Here is a 15,579-nt window from a genome sequence, read left to right as displayed (position 1 = left end):
TGAGATCTAATGCAGACCCATCCACAAACATACAATGTAGAAAACTTAGGAATGTGCTCGGAGAAAAACCCTACCCACACTGTTGTAAACTCTCATTCCGAAAATAAAGGAGAAATCAAATAAAATGAAAGAAACCTCTAAAGAGGGAAGGAAAGGAACACACACACTACACCTCCTCCTTATTTCTGTATCTGTAAAAGTAACCACGGTAGCCACAGGGCTGATAAGCACTTTTTAAACAGAGAAGTTGTAGCCTCTTTTAAAAGCGAACAAGAAGCCATCAAACCTTTTCCTCCATGCCTCTGACCACTTAAAAGAAATCTCCCTCCACTGAAGAAAATAATGTATCTTCCATCCTTACCAACAATGTACTCTCGTTGGGGGGAGGAAGAAGGAGCATTTACTGAGACTTCAGGTTGCGCGAAGCTCTTTGATCTGCACCCTGATGAGTGAGCATTCCCCTCTGCTTCAAGCCGACTAATGAAGGGATGAAATTAGCTTTTATCCTGGGCACTTTCTTGAGCCAAAAACCAGGCACTAGTCAGCTGTCCTCACTCATCATTCATCTGGCTAATGACCTTTTGCCTTAAAACACTAAAATCTCTGAACGATGTGGAAAAAGGGAAACGCAAACCAGTCCCCCCTCCCCGGAGCGCGATGGTCCATCTGGAGTCGGAGCAGGTCTGTATCCTGGCAAGGTGATAAATCTGTAATCAAGAGCTGCAAGCCTGAGCATCTCAATATGAACTTCATTACTCCACCACCGAATTACCTTTCTTTTAACTAGAACCAGGCCAGAAATAGACTGAACCCTTGTATATGTTCCTTTACGTTTCTGCCTTGGGAGAAAACCGTTGCATAGGTGTGTTCGGAGCCCTAATTAATTTCTTAAACTTTTGGAGTGATGGAAAAGGAGCTTTCCGAGGTCTTCTGGTCTGCTGATTCCAGAAGAAGGTAGGACACATGGAAAAATCTTCCATAGGAAGGAATTCAGCCTTGGTTGGTTAGAAGAGGTTTGTTCCTCCTCAGCAATGAAGCAAAAAAACAAACAAACACAAATCACTGAAAAGGGGGAATGGCTGCTGTTAAAGACATCTGCTAATGCCTCCCACTTCAATAACTGCCCCCCTCTTCCAGTTTTCCTCTAGCAGCATCTACTTGGGTGGAGCAAACCTGGTTCTAGTTCCCGGGAAAGGTCCACGTGGATTAGCCACAGATGGACACCTTCCTGACGGCGGCCCTCCAACCCCCTCCGAGGCCTGAGAGCTGCTTAGGGATGCACGGAAATGGCTTTCCCTAAAAAGAAGAATGGACAGGATGTGGGAGAAGTAAGAAGTAAAGCAGACAGTAAATTAAACGTTTGTATAAATTCCATTTGTATAAATTAATACATGCCAAATACCTCATTAATTAAGCGCATGCACACACGTGCCCACACACGCAGAGCCTGCCGCGGCTCCTACGGCAAGTGCCATGGGGAGGGGACCACTTACGGTAGTGAGGCTCCATGTAGCCGTTCCTGGGGTCCATGGCAAACACAGCCCCGCGGTAGGGGACAGAGGGCTCGGCCAGGTGGGGCAGGGACCCATGGATCTCCTTCTTGATCAGCGAGGCCCTCTCGTCACTGGATGTCGAAGGTTCCTCACTGATCTTGCCAAGCCCCGGCACGCTCTGTGGCTGCATGGTGACTGCGTTTCTTCTCTCTCTGTGATAGGTCTGTCCAGGACTTTCATCCTCTGAAGAAGGAAGGGAAACGGAAACTCTGTGAGCAGCCATCAACTAGGGCTCCCTCTCCATCCATCTACCCCCGCAAAAGAAGCCTATTTCTCATTCTTGGCAACTTTGAAAGCTACACCACGACGGGACAGTCTCAAGCCAAAACTGCTTATGAATGAGGGTCCAAGATACAAATCGAAGGAGGAAGGCGGGCAGGAAATGAGCCTATTCACTTGAGATGTAGGGGGTCAGCAAATTCTCATCCCCGGTTTCCAGCCGAATCTGCCAGGGAGGCTCAGCGGGGACTCTCCAGTATCCCCGCGGGTCCCACATGGAACTGGAAGTTTCGCCAGCCTAGGGCTGTGGATGTCCAGTTTCCCCTGGTCTGAGGAAGCCAGGCCTCCGGGTGATCTAGGAAGCGAGGGACCTCTGTTCCTCAGAAAAGGACCCGTTAGAAAGCGATCCCAAAGTTTTTGTGATTTGGGTTTTTTTTTTTTAAGTCAGATTTGTGACCCACTGAGAGATGAAACAGAGCCAGACATGGGACAGAAAACCCATTGGTTCCAAGGGATAAAGATGCCAATCATGGAAACCTACAGTGCCCCTTGCAGGACACTTCCTGCTTCCGCCCACAGAGCAGAGCTGAGAGCTAAGACGAAAACGGGGTGAGGCTACGGGTGTGGAGGGCATCAGCTACACTGATCTACATCCATGCTCTGGTGGGCTCCAGACATCACTTCCAACATGTAAGCAATGGCTTGCTGAAATGCCAGCTTCCTAATACTTCTCCTTTTCATCTGTAAGAACTTTCCATCTGTCCACTATGATTCTCTGCCAATGTGATTGGATGACCTTTCTGTAATAGCAGATCAAAGAGCCGAGGCATAAAATCAAACTGAACGGGCGATCGGAACCCACAACTAGTGGACCGCTTCATGTGTTAGAATCATACACACACTCTAAACTACGCCCACACAAGCTCTGTGTTTAATCCACAGACTGTGCTCTGGCAGACAAGTGCTGATAGAAACCAAGCTGTTGGGACACCGCTTAGACACCTCGTTTGAAAGCTGTTTCCTGTTCCTGATTCTCAAAACAAAAACTATATTTGGGTATAAATAATAATACTGTTGTACTATTTAGATGAGCAGATTTTGAACTCATCTAATCTCAATACACAAACCTCTCTTCAAAGTATCCCAGAAAGCAGGTATGTCTGGCTGAGACCCTCTAAAAAAAAACAGAAGTATGCTTTAGCAGTTTCACAGCTCTTTTGACAAATTCAGAAGAATAGCTATGAATTTGAATGAGCGTGAAAATACAAACTAAAGTAACAACTACTGTTTTGTGATGACTAATAATGTGAACTACCTAAAGCCAGTAGAAACTCTCATTTTTCTGCCTATGTTTGGGACTTGAAGAAATAAGCAATGTATATATATATATATATTTTTTTTTTTTAGCCTAGCAAATGACTTCCAAAACTGAATAGGCAATGTGGTATGTTCTGGACTTTACAGTAATTTTGCTGACTACTGCTGGATAACTGTGAAACATTATTCTAGAGTTATTCTGTGCAGATCCTCACCCCAAAACCTTGTAATGATGGGATAAATTATGAGTTTAATCTATCAAGTAACTACTAAAAAAGAAAATGGTGCAATCCCACATTTTCATTCATTGATCTTTACAAAAGCAATTCCAACCATGCTTTTGCTAATTTAAAAACAAACTCAAAAAAAAAAAAAACCCTACATTTTTATTTTCCCTTCTGACTAATACTTTTAGGCCCTAGGCCACTCCCATACTTCATCAGCAGTAAAGTTGCAGGCTATAGAACGAGGGTTTGCAGTGACGTAAAAGCAGAAGGGTGTCAAAAACACTTCAAAACTCTTAGTCGGTTTTATAAAAATTCCTATAATGCACAAATGACCAAAGTCATGTTTTCCACTAATTTGCGCCTACATAAATTCCCACTTCCAACCGTATAGCGCTGAGGGGCAAATTCTGCAGAATGCACCTTCATCTGGAAAACCAGAACGCCCCTATCAAATGGGGCTGTGACACATAATTAGCATTCTCTGGGCAAGATGACTAACCAAGCCCGACTTATCTGTTCCAGGTTTAAAACAGGATTCCCTTGACTTAATCTTCCCAGAAGAAATTAACTTTTCTTCTCTTAAAACTGCATCCCTATAACAGAGTGAGTTTCTTGGGCACGATGCCTCTACGGATGAGCATCTGCATGCAACTTCGCGAATCACTGAGTAACTGGCATGGTCTGATCACAGCCCTCCCACCTTCTCCCCACCGGTGGGAGAAGGAAGTCGTGCGGCGGGGAACGTGGAAACGGGGGGGGGTGACGTTTTAGCTAAAAATTATTTTCTTCATGAGAGTTAACACAACATGCGTGAATATCAAATTATAACAAGAAATCAGCAAAGTTCAAACATTTAATACTGAAAACAAGAATGAATTCCCTTAGTAAAGTACAATGCAGGCCAGAATTTTTTTTCACGTGGAACCTTTCATCAGACTGACTTTTACAAGAGTCAATGCTCCCAAATGTTCACCTCCCCTCCCCCTCCAGAACATTCCAGCAGACGATTATTTCATGAAGTTCATCTCGTGTACTGAGTTGATTCTGAGGGGCATTCAGTTGAAAACCTGACAGTACACATGCCCCAGAATACAAACAGCTAAGAGGCTTGAAGGCATGCACTCTACAGTGGAAAGGAAACTTTCCAAGCAATATTTCTGCCTGCTCTTATAAATTTAGCAACCACTTCAGCAAGCCAAAAAGACGAGAGCTGTCTAATCCTGCTCAGTTGAGCTGAGTTGTTCAATAAAGTTTGAGAGTCAGAGCAGACAGGCTACGCCAGGCCAAATTATTGACAGAAACATACTGTCCACCATGGCAACAAGCAGAAGTCGGCTGCAAAAATGTAAGCACAGCCCAGTCCTCCAGAAGCATCTGCCAATGGACGTGAACAGCCAAACACAAGGCGACTGTTCATGCCTCTCTCCGTTCAACAGCTGCAAGCTCGGGGGTCACACTGAGACATGCAATTCACTAAAAGTTTCAGGAGAAAATTATTTTCAAAACTGTCATCGGGATCCCACTTGGGACCCCCTTGCCTTCTGTAGATCTGTGGAAGTTAAGGAATTCCTAACCCCCTAGGGAGAGCTGCCCCTGCATCTCACTTTAGAAACTGTCCCAGATCTTCCACGCTCTTCCAAAGGCAACCCACATGGCATGGGACACGCTTAGTGCCATAAACTCTCCAAACTCAAAAGTGGCCTCGTGGCCAACGCTGCTGAGACAGTTTACAGTGAAGGTTTAAAGGAAGTAATCGTGTTGCCTGAAGCAGGACTCAACACACACGCCTGTGGACGCTCACAAACTCCTGGACGATTTCTCCTCGCGACCCAGGAAACAAGTGCTCTTTCGCCTCGGAATGGAAAGAACAGTTTCAGAGGATTCTTCGGACAGAAACGTAAAACCCTACGCTGCATCACTAACTGGGAACACCTCCTGTCCCCCTGACCGAATTAGCGGATGAGGAACTCCCGGGAGGTACACGTGCTCACCTCTGAAAGGAACACGGATTTTAAGCTGTCCCTTGAAATCCCGTTTTAGAAGCATCACTCCTCTCTTCCCCCAAGACACAGGAGACACAGAGCAAAAGAGAACAAAATACTTACAACTCGTCCCAGGCTCTGGCTAGCTACTTTCTGCAAACTTCTCTTGGTGGGCTTTCTCTAGTGGTGCAGACCCTCGAGGAACATTCTCGGTGTCTCCCTGCCCCCCTGCGCCTTGGCCCTCTCCCTCTCCCAGGCAGTGCTTGCTCCCATTAGAGGAATTAAAAGTGGTTGGAGCCATGCTAAATTTAACAAGCTCATTAGTATTCTTTCAGAGTGCTTCGGAGTGAACTCTCTCTATTCAAGCCCGCTCTCTCCAGCAGAAGGGTCAGGCTGGCTAATCATTAAATCAAACTAATGTCACCCTATCACAATCAGCCCGAGAGAAGGAGGGTTTATTATTTCAGTTTATGCTAAATAAACGGTTTTACAAACGGTCCCCAAGCAAGGTCAACAGCAGCTTCAATTACAAGACAAACTTAACAAGACTTGCAATAAACCAAGGATCCCGTATTGACTTAAGAACAGGCTCGATGCCACATATGGCCACTAGCAAGGGTTGTACAGGAATGCATGCTGGAAAATAAAGGAAGAGGGGGAGCTTCTTTCTATGCCAGAATTCGCCACTGCACAGCAACTGCTCATTCACCTCTCTCCAACCAGCTAGATGCTCAGCTCAATTCACTGCACACAAAGGCTGGAGCCCAGACCTCAATGGACCGAGGGAAACACATCAGAACTAGGCTCTCTATTGTGACTGAATTTCTTAACATCTTTTCAAAAAGCGGAGAATGCCTTGAGGCTAAAGGAAGAAACAGGCTAATGGTGAATTGGGAATTCAGAGCAAATTTCAGAGCCCTTTCCTCCTAGCTTTTGAGGTTGAAAGCAAGCTCTTTCCTTTCAAGTTTCAAAGTCCTTTTTCCTCCTGCAGTGTCACAGAAGGATTTGAAAAGAAGGTAATTGTGCTCGCAGTCTCCCTGATCAGAGCTTACGTCCTATTTCTGGTATTTCGGAATACTTCTTGCAATAATAGTGCATATAGCTCAATCCCTTAACCGGCCTGCACTCTGCAATTGCTCATTAAATGAACAATTGCGGTATAAAATGCCTTTTATGTTCAAGGTCTGGATATAAGATAAGCATTCTAGGACTCTAAATTTGGTTTACTAAGGAAACTCTCCATCATTAAATTACAAAACTGAAGTCAGAATATCAGGTTTTCCAAGAAAAGTGGCACTCAGATTTCAGTGAGCCCAAAAGACAGGGCGGCTGGGGAGAGGGACAGAAGCCACAAAATGTTAAGGGGTGGGGGGGGGAAAGACTGCATACTCGAAAAAGATTTCGAGGCGAATGGGATTCGAACAAGAAAATAATATTTCCGTGTTTAATAAGGTCTGCGTTTGTGAAACCTCATCATTTCCAAACTGAACGATATAATCAAGTCGTCTTCAAATGGATTAAAACACAGGGCTGAGGCTCCATCAACACGTAGAGGGCTATTCCTGACCCCTCACCAGCAGACGTCGCCCCCTTCCTTAAGAAAATAAATAATCCTTTTCCACTACAGAGCGCTTTATCATTTATATCATCTCACTTGATCCTCACCAGAACCCACTGTTGCAGCAGGACAAGGTGTTAGGTCCAGTTTCCTAATCAGAAACAGGCAGCCACATCCCTGATGAGTAAGTGATGTAAGAGGAATCCCAGCCACGCCTTACTGAGGCCACAAAGTCCTGTTAACAGGACAAGACGTCTGCTCCCAGGCAGGTTTGGGGAATGATACCTGGAACTTGGATGCACTCCCAGCCTCCACCCCCATAACCACCATAAAAGGGGGGAAAAAGTAATTACATTTTGATGCACAGACATTTTCAAACCTTTGATACTCTCCTATTAAGTTTTTATCAACATAAGTCTACTCCTGGGAAGCACCCAGAGGGTCCCAGTGACAAATCCACAAGGAGACATCCAACCTCAGGGTCTTAGTACCATGAAGCATCTTATCCCCACAGGCATGAAGACACACACATGCCCTATACAGGCTACACACAAACACACACACACCCTTTCACACGCTGAGGCTCAACCAATGGCATCTGTGTGTTACTGCAGTTTTTAATGTGCTCCCACAAGCCTGGGGCCCCAGTTTCCTCTTCTGAGCAAGAAACAGAGCATCGTTTTCTGCTTTCCTTCCAGGAAATTGCCTGGCTGTGTTTGGAAAGAGCATTATTTCATGTTTTCCTATTATACATTGGTTGCATCTTGTCAGCTTTTATTTCTGTGGCTATTTACATTCTGATTTTCTTTGAATAAAAACCAGTGGAACCCAAGTCCTCGCCTCCCTGTTTCAGAATTCTCTCTAAGACTTTGACCAAAGAGAGATCAGAAATGAAAGAGAAGAGGCTAAGTACATTCGTAAGCATTGTAGAATTATGCCAGGAAGTTGGGGGCTGGGGGGAAGTTCCTGTAGTTTTTATAAGCAGAATCTTGCCTCTTTCCATCCTGATTGCAGTGATGCCTAAGCCAGAGGCTGCTCCCTAGAATGTCTTAGAGTTTGGCTTCCAAGGGGAGGAGTAAACAATGCCTTCTCTAAGAACATTTCCAATGTCCTTGGGGTCAGACATCGCCCTTATGCGGCTACACATACATCTCCCATTCACAATGAGTGATGATAGAGGGAGTGGCCCAGATGGATGGGGGAGAGCTCTCCGCTTTGTCTGCAACCTTTAAACCGACTGCAAGGCCTGCAACACGAGCGGGCTGCCGGGGGGTTTGAAGCTTTGGAGAAATTCAAGTGGCAACCCTCCCTCAAAGACCATGGGCTCAAGGATTAACGGGTAGCTCTCTCTTCCCACTTTCGTCAACCAGGAGATCCCAAGGGGGAAGGAGAGAAAGTACAAAACGCCCTCAATCAGAGTAGTACAAATGCCATAATTGTTTTAACATTTCTAGAGTTCTTTTTGCCAAAGTACAAAACATAGTCCAGACTGACCCATATCCCACCAGCCCTTCACCAGAAACTATTTGCTCCCAAGTGTAGGTTAGAACTGAACCCAAGGCAATTTCTGGCCTCACTCCCTACTACTCAGCTTACAGAGCTCCACCCAGCTTCAAAAGGGGCTCCTAGGATAGAAAGAGTGGAGAGAAAGCAAGATGAGACTTTAGATAAACTGAAGGGCAAACCTGACATGGCTGTTCCAGGGCAGCAGAGAGCAAGCAGCCTCTTGCCTTTTTAAAAAGATCATACAATAAGGGCTCCTTGCCATCTGAAAAATCAGGAGCCAATCACACCATATGAGGCCTCACCAGGCATGCCCTGTGGCCTATAGGGTTTTCATTCTCTTTCCTTGTGCCTCTCTCTGAACCCTCACCAATCAGAGGTCCACACCCCTGCCCACCTCTGGGAGGATGCTTCTCGGCGTTAATGATGTGCACAGCAAAGAGTCGCTGTGACCTGGTCCAGTATCACCCAGCACAAACCCAGCCTTACGAACCAGCTTTCAAACTTCCAGACAGAAAGCACTAGTCAAGCCACACCCGTACCTGGGAAGAGGAAAAAAAAAAAGACCACAACAGGCCCCTGAGGGTCCCGGCAGGCCCTCCTACAAAAGAGAGATCTTCCTTTCCTTGAGCTCGCGAAGACCCTTCCTTGCGTTAAGAATGCTAAAATGTCATGAAGCTTCTTCTACTAGCCTGCTATTAGTTGCTAGTCGTTGCTTACACAGAGTGAGTTCATTAGTGACATCAAAGGCAGTACAATAAATTCTCAAGAGGGCCCCATTTTTTTTCCTTCTGCTTAATTGTGCATTTATGCCTATCTGCGAGTAACAGTCTCAGGAACATTTAAGTATTAGAGATTTCTTTGAGAACTTAGTTTGAGTGTTTGTTTTTTTTCCCGTTGCGGAGCACAGGCTCCGGACGCGCAGGCTCAGCGGCCACGGCTCACCGGCCCAGCCACTCCGCGGCATGTGGGATCTTCCCGGACCGGGACACGAACCCGCGTCCCCTGCATCGGCAGGCGGACTCTCAACCACTGCGCCACCAGGGAAGCCCCAGTTTGAGTGTTTTATAAGCAAAGAATGAAGAGTCCCTCTTCCTTGCTTTGCACCTACAGACCTGAGCAGTTAACTTTCCATAACGACATCTGCAACCCACAGTCATAACAGAAAGAGTGAAATGTCTGTTCAGGAGGCTAGAGGGTCCAGGCTGCTGCTGCCAGCTGCATCCTCCAATGGGACCAAGCCTATCGATCGCCCTGGAGATCTACCCCAGCTCCTGTCCAGCAGGAGGACGCAGGGCCTGCTCTTCCTTTATTTATTTTTGGCCACACCAGGCGGCTTGCGGGATCTTAGTTCCCCAACCAGGGATCGAACCCACACCCGCTGCAGCGGAAGCGCGGAGTCCTAACCACTGGGCCTCCAGGGAATTCCTGCTCTTCTTTTCAAGGTAGGCAGGAAAAAATCTCTGTGTGTGACAGCTTCTTCTGGCCGCACTTTTGAATGGTGGTTCCCAGGTTCGCGCCCACCCTGTCCCCGTCCCTACATCAAAGTCCCATTTCCTAACTTTTCCACCATGTTTTAAATTGCAGGGGTGAGCACAAATTTAACTGGCTTCATCTGGTGTGTTTACGTTGCCTGGTTTTTGTTTTTAGAAGGCGGGGTACTAAGAAAGCCTGAGCATATGGTGGTATTATATTTTTAATAACATTTTAAAGACCATGCTTACTCCATGGGAGGAATCAGACCCTCCAGAGAGGGCATTTAAATATCAAGCGAATATCATTACTGTACTGAAAGGAGCTGGAGGCTCCACCTGCGCTGGGACAAGATTAGGGATGGTGCCAGGGCGCTTGCCTCTGGTGACCCAGCCTCCGGGCAAGGCCAGGGGCTGCCCGGGGTCAGGTTTCTAACCACAGAAGGTCCCCCTAGCCACTGCCCACTTTGCCCTTAGTTATGAAATGTGCATTCGAGAAATCCAAATGAAAATACCACGTTTTGATTCTTCACGCTTTTACTAGAGAGGTCAGCCTACTTCTAGCTACTTAGCCACAAAGGTCTGCAACTTTGGGAAACACTTTCCAGGAATGGCTCAGATACTATGAGTAAAGCAGGAATGGTCACAAAACCTAATCTCCCCCAAAGCCCATGTTTATGGTCACAGCCTGGACAGGATGCTTTGGTACCCCCGCTGCTCTCCCCTCCTCTGACCAACTGGACGGGGCAGACAACAATCACCCACTCTCCTTTGCATGAGAGCAGAAACCAGGACACAGTCAGACCTTTCTTCTGCCCTTTTGCTAGCTTTCCAGACACATTCAGGAGAACTTAATGTCCCACCGCCAGGGGAATGCATTTTTATATTCAAGAAGTCCCAACAAAAGCGATTAAGGAAACAAAAGACCAAATTCATCCACAATTCCAAAATACAAGTAATTTTAGTCTCACTCATTCTTCCGACCAATTCAAATCCATTAACCATGTACCAGTGAAATACAGCTAACATGTGTTTACTATGACATAGGGAGGGCTTCACCTGTCTTGCTTACTCTTCACTGTATCCTGATCAGAAAGACAATGTCATTCTGCTCATTTGCCAGATAAGAAACTATGGTACAGAGAAGCTGGGTTAACTTACCCAAGTTACACAGACGGTTCACAAGCAGAGCCTGGAGCCCAGGCAGTCGGACTCTAAAGCTCCCACTTAAAGATCTAGCTGTTGGACCTCTCTACTCAGCGTCAAGAAATATAAAATAAATTTGAATTTGAATTCTAATCAATGCCCTAGCATACGTCTGCGAACTTCTCAACCATCCAGCTCCACTGCAGCATAAAAGCCGCCACAGACAAGATATAAACCAATGAACGTGGCTGTGTCCCACTACTTTATTTATGGACACGGAAATCTGAATTTCATGTAATTTTCACATCACATTGAAAAATGTGAAGAGCCATTCTTTGCTCGTAGGCTGTACAAAAACAGGTAGCCGACTGGATTCTGCTACACTGGAGACTAACTACTACCCTAAAGGAACTTACACACCTTTGCTAATAAAGCTTGTACCCCAAAACAATGAGGAATATTACAGTAAAATTGCAAAAGCAATAATATTGAGTGTTAGGGAGGATACAAAGGGATAGTCACTTTCTCACACTATTAAAATATTTCCTTCATCGGCTGTATCAAATGATCCCACTTCCAGGATGTATCTTAAGGGAAAAAAATCGGAAAAGAGGACAATGTATATTCAAGGATATTCATCACAGTGTTATTTACAGTAGGGAAAACTCAGTAACAAAATTAAGGTCCATTATCTTATGATAGGATGGAATATTATATCATTAAATACAGTGCAATCAAGGATTTTAATGAGTATAAGGAAAGGATTTTACTGAATGCCAAGTACTGTTCTAAGATGTTACGTGCCAATCCTATGAGGTAAATACTGTTGCGCTTCTCATTATACAGATACAAAAACTGAGGCATATTTATCCAAGAAAACACAGCTAGAAAGAGGCAGAGCCTGAACTGGAATTCAGAGTCCACTCACCCACTAGACCACCATGCCTCCAAATTTTTTAAGGGGGGAAGACAAATATATAATTATTTCTATGCAAATTTTTTTAAGTTTAAAAAACGCACCAAGATAGCATGAAAATATTTCTATGGATTATTTTTCCTTTATGTTTCTATATTTCCCAACCACTTTAGACTGCAGATATAGCCGATTTCTTTCACTCTTGGTTTTAATTCTATCCTAAGTATGACCTTCACAATAATTCTCTAGAGAAGTCCAAATTAAGTACACATATATTGAAAAATTCTCCCACAAGTTTATCTCCTGTAGTCTTGTTTTAAACTACTTATCCCACCTCTTAAGACTGTAAGTGCCTGCTAGGCTGTTTTTACACGCATTAATAACACCTTACAATGATGCTGGGATTTATGGAGATGTCAATAAATTCATTTATTTAAAATCATGCGACTTTTAAATTATTTTGTACCTATACACGAGTGCCTTCCAAACAAGTACCAAAAATGCCCTAACATCACTTCCTGCTAAACTTGGGAACTCAGCTTTCACCAGGGCACCCCCTGAAAGGTATAAAGGGAAAGTGCATTAGAAATTATCATTAAACCACGGCTGTTGTTCATATTCCTGAGCTTGTACTAAAAGCCAGGTCGTGTGCCCAGTGCAAAGGCATTAATCCCATTGGCTGCTCACCAGTCTACCAGGTACTCCGTCCCATCCTCCCAGTTATTCAGGTAAGTACCCTGAGGCTTAATAAGTTTAAGCAAGCCGCCTCAGGCCATCCTTCAGCGCCAGGTCTTGGGGACTTTCTCATCTATTATCAATGATGAGTGACTCCTGCAAAGTGTCTACCGTAAAGTCTCTGAAAGCTGAGCACGGATTCGCTTGTCATTTCCTTATACGTATAGGTGAAGATGATCGTCATTGTTAAAATTATTCCACCTCTTCCTATACAAGTTATCAGGAAAGGAGACTTCAGTCTGTAACCAAAGGACCTGTTATCCAGGGTCTCCAGGTTCTGAACAGCTATTTGTGCAAAGGAACATTTACCACCATCTTCTGGGGGATTGTGTTGCGGACTTAGATGCCAGAAGCCGTCTGAGTATTTGGTTTGTGTTCAAGTTAACAATAGTGCCAACAGTTAAAGCTGTATGTAGTTTATGGAAAGGGGCGTAAGTCGAATGGTTGAAGAAGCATATGGCTTATAGAAAAGAGGGGAAAACTTGCGCTTGGGGGCAGCTTTGCGTGGATTATTTACCAACAAATGAAAGGCCCGTCATGTGGCCCCAGAGTATACTTCCCCTCCCACAGGCTGGAAGGGAATGCTGCATAAGTCAATAAAACCAGGGTCACAGTGAGCTGAGACCCTCTCCCCCAAGAAAGACGATTATCGAATTATAGCAAATTTCAGAAAGTTTTTTTTTTTTTAATCAAGAACAAAACCAGACTCCTTAAAACGCACTATTAGGAATTGTGACCGTTCCTAAAAGTGCCAGATAGATTTCCATCCATGCACTATGCAAACTAACACGCGTCTTTTCAATTTCTTTTAATGATGGGCTATGCAACAAAAATACAGCAGTGCTTTGTTTAGCCAAAATGAGCTGAAGCAAAAAGTACCAAAATAAATCAATAATAAACGTACATGGGCCACTTACCAAAAATCAAATCATTTAATTCAACGTTTTACAGGAGGCACGTGCAGCATTCTGAAAGCAAAAAAATTCTCACAACACAAACCTCTACTTAAAAATCACTGCCAGGGGCTGGAGCCAGGGCAGGGTGTTATTTCTTTTTCAATTTTTTTTTTTAATGTTTGGATATTAATGACATCAAGTGCCGTATCATATATATAATAAGGCAACATGGTATATAATAAAAGGAGTTAGAACACCTAGGTGCCAGACTTGCCTCTAGCATTCGTGGGTGTGTGACCCTGGGTAACTTAAATTATATCAGATTGTCAGTTGCCTCACTTAACGGGCAGAAAATAAAACTTGCCCTGCTTACTTGCCAGGGTTTCCTGAGGGTTAAACAAAATATGAAAAGGATCTTTATAAATTATAGCATCTATGAGTGCCGGGTACCAGCACTAATCTCCTCATTATCTGTTTGATAATCATGCCAAGCAGGACAGTGGGATGCAAGTGCCCTGGGTCAGGAGGTGGATGGCTAAGTTTCCAGGACTGATTCTACCGTTACACTGGTTGGACGTCAGGCAAGTCACAGGATTTCTCTGGGCTGCTGCTTCCCCTTATATAAAATGAGCCATCACCAATCACCAGGCTGGAGGTCTGGGGAGAGAATAATCGCTGTTTCACAACCAGAAAGAGGATCCAAGTTAATGACCTATAATTTAACTGGCCATCTCTTTCACCCACTTTTTCAATGTATCTTGGATCAGGCCCATAATCAACGTTTACAAAGTATGCTTGCTTGAAATTTGCATTGAAAATATCAATCTCTTCTCTGCTTGGTTCGCTACAATGACTTGAGACACTTGAACCTTCCCAAGAAATACATTTGCTGTTTCTCCCTGAACAATACTAAAAATGATCAGGCAAATTCTCTTAGGATGATTGTTGGCAACTTACACCCACAGACTGTTTCTGCATGGCCTGTGTACTAAGAATGGACTGAACATTTTCAAATAGCTGAAAAAAAATTCAAAAGAGGAAGAATATTTCATGACACGTGAAAAGTATATGAAATTCAAATTTCAGTGTCCATGAATAAACTTTTATGGGAACCCAGCCAGGCTTACTCATTTTCTTATTGTCTATGGCTGCTTTATCCCTATAAGAGCAGAGGGCCCGAAGGGCCCACGCAAATCCTAAAATATTTACTAGCTGGCCCTTTCCAGAAAAAGTGTGCCAACCCCTGACTTGCCCATCTCAGGACCCCCCATCAGTGAAACGATGAAGCACACCTGAGAAATACATACCAAAAATAAGGCAGCACCATTTCAAAGCAATAGTATTGATGCTTCCAAACCTTACGGTGGGTACTAACATCATCCTACTTTACAGATGAACGAAACAGGCTTGGAGAGATGAACTTCCCCAAAGTCACAGGTCAGTGAGCTGGCGATCAAATCAGTTCCCTATAATTCTAAACCTGACAATTTATATGGCGGGGAAAAGAAGATTTGGGCCTTTCTCATAAACCTTAAGGTAGAAAACATTTCCTGACTTTTCCCTCTCTCAGTGTGTTAAGCACTGTGGTAAGTAATGAATTTTAAGTAAAAAATCTGAGATGTGTGTGATTCAAGATCAGTTTCCTTATCCAATTTAGGGTGTGTCTGCAGTTGTTTTGAGTTTTGTTCTTTTCAGAACAATCACAAACCAAACACGTACACGTCGGTCAAAAGTGCCACAGTCTCCCTGAAAGCTGAAGGTGACACAGGTCATTTCCCACACATCAAGCTACTTAATGTGTCTTTTTTAAATACAAGGGAACGTGCCCTCTGCTGAGCCAGATATAATCCCTACTGATCTGTTTTTGAAGGCAGGATGACCCAGACTGGCACGTATTTTTGCTAATAAGGCTGGAGGAGGAACCTGCAAGCAGCAAGCTTGGAGATTTCCTGTTCCCACCAAATTGGGAATCTCCCAACCAAAAGGCAAAAGCAAATTCAGTCAGGGTTCCGAGAAAGTGTTTCGGCAACTTGTGTGAGAAATTGCATCCAGGGG

General features: G+C 44.4%; 1 protein-coding gene across 2 annotated transcripts in view; it reads right to left on the bottom strand.

Moving 5' to 3' along the window:
* Positions 1-15,579, bottom strand: part of GLI3 (GLI family zinc finger 3) — a 284,602-nt gene that overhangs the window by 186,811 nt on the left and 82,212 nt on the right. Inside the window, exons 1-2 of one of the 2 annotated variants that reach the window (XM_029233936.1) lie at positions 5,422-5,520; positions 1,494-1,736 (exon numbers count right to left, since the gene is read on the bottom strand). In XM_029233936.1, coding sequence (XP_029089769.1) covers positions 1,494-1,683 — 190 coding nt within the window. In that variant the 5' untranslated portion in view covers positions 1,684-1,736; positions 5,422-5,520. Of the gene's footprint in view, positions 1-1,493; positions 1,737-5,421; positions 5,521-15,579 lie in introns of those variants that run through there. The other variant, XM_029233935.1, reaches the window with a different exon arrangement.

This window comes from Monodon monoceros, unplaced genomic scaffold, assembly GCF_005190385.1.
Source record: "Monodon monoceros isolate NGI ecotype Baffin Bay Population unplaced genomic scaffold, NGI_Narwhal_1 Super_Scaffold_2, whole genome shotgun sequence".
Lineage (NCBI taxonomy): Eukaryota > Metazoa > Chordata > Mammalia > Artiodactyla > Monodontidae > Monodon > Monodon monoceros.
The sequence above is the reverse complement of the archived record's forward strand: the minus strand, read 5'-3'. Positions and strand labels throughout refer to the sequence as shown.